The 5,050-nt window shown below is 50.1% G+C and overlaps 1 protein-coding gene across 1 annotated transcript in view; it reads right to left on the reverse strand.

Annotated features, from left to right (window-relative positions):
- Positions 1-2,918: 2,918 nt before the first annotated feature.
- LOC119343545 (protein NRT1/ PTR FAMILY 3.1-like) overlaps positions 2,919-5,050 on the reverse strand; it is a 4,704-nt gene continuing 2,572 nt past the window's right edge. Inside the window, exons 2-3 of the mRNA XM_037614455.1 lie at positions 4,094-4,889; positions 2,919-3,992 (exon numbers count right to left, since the gene is read on the reverse strand). Coding sequence (XP_037470352.1) covers positions 3,098-3,992; positions 4,094-4,889 — 1,691 coding nt within the window. The 3' untranslated portion in view covers positions 2,919-3,097. The remainder of the gene's footprint in view (positions 3,993-4,093; positions 4,890-5,050) is intronic.

Raw genomic sequence — 5,050 nt, forward strand, 5'->3', positions numbered from 1 at the left:
TGAGGATTTTCCAAAGCGACCACGTCTTGAGAACTTCTAGAACTTCTTCACGAGCAGTGCTAGCTCCTGGCTCAATTCTTCAGGATCACCGAGGCTACTACCAGAGTCTTCACATTCAGATTCAGACACAGCCTTGGCCTTCAGGGCACGTGTTTTTCCATAGCTTGAACCATAGAGATCTCTCTTTTCAGCAACCTGGAACTCATGAGTATTTAGCCTCTCGAGGATATCAGCTGGATCTAGTGACTTGTAATCAGCTCGCTCTTGAATCATCAGTGCCAGAGTATCAAATGAGGAATCTAGCGATCTCAGCAATTTCTTCACCACCTCATGGTCGGTGATGTCAGTGGCGCCAAGCGCTTGAAGCTCATTTGAGATGTCAGTGAGGCGATCGAAATTTTGCTGAACATTTTCATTGTCGAGTCTTTTGAAGCGGTTGAAGAGATTGCGAAGAACGTCAACACGAGAGTCACGTTGAGTTGAGACTCCTTCGTTTACTTTGGAGAGCATATATCAGATAAGCTTAGCAGTTTCCAAAGCACTCACTCTACCATACTGTCCTTTACTCAGATGACCACATATGATATTCTTCGCTTGAGAATCGAGTTGCTTGAATCTCTTCACATCAGCAGCATTCAGAGAAGGTGTGACCGAGGGAACACCATTTTCCACAACGTATCGGAGATCGTTGTCAATTGCTTCAAGATGCATTCGCATCTTATTCTTCCAGTAGGGGTAGTCCGTGCCATTGAAGGTAGGACACCCAGCGGAGACCTTGATCATACCTGCGATCGACATAACTAGAACTCCAGGTGGTTAAACCAAAATCACATAGAACAAGGGAGTACCTTGCTCTGATACCAATTGAAAGTGCGTTATATCGACTAGAGGGGGGTGAATAGGCGATTTTTATGAATTCTTCACTGAGGAATTTCCCGGTGAGGAAATTCCTTAGCGAAGAACTACTAGCAGCGGAATAAGTACTCAGAAGTAAGCATAACAGGATACAGACTTAGTCATCATGATGAAATGAAGACAAGCACGGAGTACAGAAAGCGTAAACACAGGATAACACAAGATGAAGACAAACAGACTGAAGAAATTGAACTGAGGAAATTGACAAAGTCTTCAGTCAAAGTCTTCAAACACAGATATGAACAATCACTCAACACAGTAATGAGGAAATGAAAGAGTTGAGGAAATAGAACCAGTAAGGTTGGTGAAGACAATGATTTGTTAGACCAATTCCAACTGCTGTCTCAGTTGTACGTCTGGTTGGAGCGGCTGAGTATTTAAACTCGAGGACACGTAGTCCTGGACACCCAGTCGCTGAGCACGTAGCTCAGGACACCAAGTCCTCACCGTATTCTCCTTGAACTAAGATCACACAGATCTCGTCCAATCACTCGTGGTAAGTCTTCAGGCGACTTCCAAACCTTCACAGACTCGGTCACTCGGCGATCCACAATTCCTCTTGGATGATCTAGACCATGACGCCTAACCGTCTGGAAGAAGCACAGTCTTCAAAGGTAACAAGCGTCGGATCCACGCAGGATCAATCTCTTCAGTGATGCTCAATCACTTTGGGTTTGTAGGCGTTTGGGTTTGGGGTTTTTCCTCACTCGATGATTTTCACTCAAAGTTCTCGGAGGATGGGTTGCTCTCAAATGACAAGTGTCAAGTTCTCTCGGAGCAGCCAACCAGCTAGTGGTTGTAGGGGGCGGCTATTTATAGCCTAGGGAGCAGCCCGACATGATAAGACATAAATGCCCTTGTCTGATATGACTGTTAGGTGGATAAGATATTTTGGGACAGCTGGCGCGTAGCACGGCAACGATCGGAAATTTGACTATCAAATTCCTCAGGGCTATCATGTTCCTCACTGTGTAGGCAATCCGCACTAGCGAATTCCTAACTCCTCAGTCAGAACAAATTCCTCAGCGACCAGAAGAACTTCGTCTCTGTCACTGAAGAAATGACTGAACTGTATAAGATTTCCAAAGGCTTCACTCGAAGGGTTTGGTAGGTGTAGGATTTTGAGTTGAGCATCACATGGAAATTTTTACTTAGTATTTCCTCGACCCCCTTTAACAGTACGGTGTTTCCTATCACTCAAGAAAGAGAAAAACAAAACTATGAAAACGAAAGTCTTCAAGCTTCATATTCCTCGCATGAATATCAAGTCTTCACGGATACACCAATTTCTTCACTTTCAAAGTCTTCATGAAAGTCTTCAGAAATACCAAAATCTTCAGTCGAAGATATTCATTTTTAGGGGTCGACTTTCCCTGTAAATATCAAACTCCTCATAGACTTATAGACCTGTGTACACTCACAAACGCATTAGTCTCTTAACTTATAAGTCTTCAATACACCAAAATCACTAAGGGGCACTAGATGCACTTACAGAAACGAAGATGTATGGCTTAGAAATGTGAATGCGGTCACACAACTTTGTAAACAAACTACTTGAGCCTTTTTTGTGGAAGGAGAAAGAGTCGTATAGAATTATTTTTACACTGGACACCTTTATACAGATTCAAAAGGTAGTAGTGCAAGAGACCAAATTACAACAGAAGAACAACGAATGAAAAGTTTTCCTCTTCACTGATTATTTTGGCATAGCCTAGAGCTATAAAACCTTTACCCCTCCAAACGATGAGGAGAATATTCACCACATATTGTCATTGGAGCCTTGCAGCATCTTATCATGCCTATGATCTATCGAGGACATGACCAGGCATCCCACCTTAACAACAACAAGCCTCGAAGCATGCCTTGATCCATCCAGTGCTAGAGAAGTATTTATGATGTGTCGAAAAACCAATCTATAAAGGTGTGTCGAAAAACCGATCTATATACTTTAATCTCGACTATGACGTGGACAGGAACAAATCCTTGCTATGTTGACCGTTGGATTGATATAAATTGACCGTTGATATCACGTTTGAACCCTAGGATTCGAATTTTCAAAATTGGTAACCTATATAGTAGTGTAGATGCATTTCGTGAACGATTACATTTCCTAATGTTACTACATTCGAGAGTGTTCCCAAATATTATTCCGTCCCAAATGTTACTCTACCACGCATTCTAGTTACTTGTAGCTTTCACCCTTCTTCGTGCTCTCGGTGCCATTGCCATGGCCAGGTTGGTGCTCGACCTCCGTCTCCAATGGCTTAAAAGTGTAGTACTTGACACATACGAAGTAGTAGACGAGGTTGAGCCCCTGCAGCCCGACGACGAGCCAGTAGTAGTTATCTAGCTTCCCTCTGTTGAGGTTGTCCTGCAGCCACTGCCCGCTCGCCTGCGTTTTCTCGTGCACGATGGTCACCAGCAGCGTTCCGAGGTAGCTCCCCGCCGAGATGGTGAGCCAGTAGAGCGCCGCCGCGGTGCTCCTCATGCTCTCGGGCGCCTGGTCGTACAAAAACTCCATGCGGCCGACGTCCATGAATGCGTCGGCGATGCCGTGTATGGCATACTGCGGCACCAGCCAGAAGACACTGATGGGCAGGGCGGCGCCTTTGGGCGCGTCGAGCATGCCGCTGGCGGCGGCCACTGACTTCCGCCTAGTCTCGACGGCTGCCGCGGCCACGTTCGCCAGCATGGCGATGGTCATGCCGACGCCGGCGCGCTGGAGGTGGGTGATGCCGTTGGGACGGCCGGTGAAGCGGCGGAGCACGCGGACGAGCACCCGGTCGTAGAAGGCGAGGGTGATGAGCATGGCAAGGTTGGTGAAGATGAGCATGGAAGCCGGCGGGATCTTGAAGCTCCGCGTGATGTCGCGGTCCATGGTGCGCGCCTGCTGGATCGCGAAGCTGCTGTTGTGTGACGACGCGGTCACCATGAGGATGCCCGCCGCCCAGATGGGCAGCATGCGGACGATCGACTTGATCTCCTCCACCCGGTGCACCGTCGACAGCCGCCACAGCTTCGGCTCGCCGGACGGCAGCACGTCGCCCTCTGTTACTATGGCCGCCTTGTCAAAGAACCTTATCATTCAAGAACTACTCCAGTTAGCTCATGCAGGCTGCAGCCAAAAGTACATAAAAATTTCATCGGTTGCCAGTTTGCCACAAGGAGGGCAGCTTACTTTAGCTGGTTGGTGTGGAGAAGACGGCCGGTGGTGGAGATGCCGGCGTCGAGCTTCTTGTCCTCGTACAGGAGGTCCGGGTCCGGCAGGACGGTTTTCCTCTTCTTGAAGGCAGCAGCCACGACCTGCGCCAGCCGGACCAGCGGGCTGCCGCCAGGCGGCATCTTAACATACAGCGAGTACCCGGACACGAAGCCGATCACCGCAACGAACATGGCGATGGTGGGCACGCCGAGCCCCCACCCCCACCCGACGTTCTCCTGGATGTACACCACCACGGTGACCGCCGTGAGCTTGGCGAGCTCGATGCCGAAGAAGTACAGGTTGAAGAAGCTCCACATGGGGGCCTTGCCGCCGTTGGCGCTCCGGCGCCTGCGCGCGCCCAGCTCGAGCTGGTCGGCGCCGAACGCCATGTTGCAGGGGCGCGTGCCCCCGGAGCCGATGGACGTGCAGAGCAGCGACAGGTAGAGGATGGCGATCTGGTAGGTGGATGCGCGCTGGCACTCGACCGCGTGCTTGGCGCAGGGCGGCGGGCGGAGCGAGGGGAGCGCGGCGGAGAGAGTGAGGCAGACCATGCCCAGCTGGTAGATGATGGAGCCGACGGTGATGGTCCAGAAGCGGCCGGCGAAGGAGTCGGCGATGAGGCCGCCGACCAGCGGGGTGAGGTTGGTGGTGCCGTGGTAGTTCGTGAGCACGTTGGAGGCCTCGACCAGCGGCAGGTGCAGCTGCAGGGTGACGTACGATATCAGGTTCGAGCCGAACCCCACCGTCGCCAGCCGGTCGCAGAAGTCGTTCGCTGCACCAATGGCGGGAAATGTTATATTTCAAATTCAGTGGCGGAGCTAGCCGAAGATCACTGGGGGGCGAAGCAAAAATCTTTAGTGTTTGGGGGCCAAATGCTAAAAAAGAAGTCTAACCTAACCCTCCCTAAATATTTTTTCTCCGGGAATTGATCAA

This window comes from Triticum dicoccoides, chromosome 1B, assembly GCF_002162155.2.
Source record: "Triticum dicoccoides isolate Atlit2015 ecotype Zavitan chromosome 1B, WEW_v2.0, whole genome shotgun sequence".
Taxonomy (NCBI): domain Eukaryota; kingdom Viridiplantae; phylum Streptophyta; class Magnoliopsida; order Poales; family Poaceae; genus Triticum; species Triticum dicoccoides.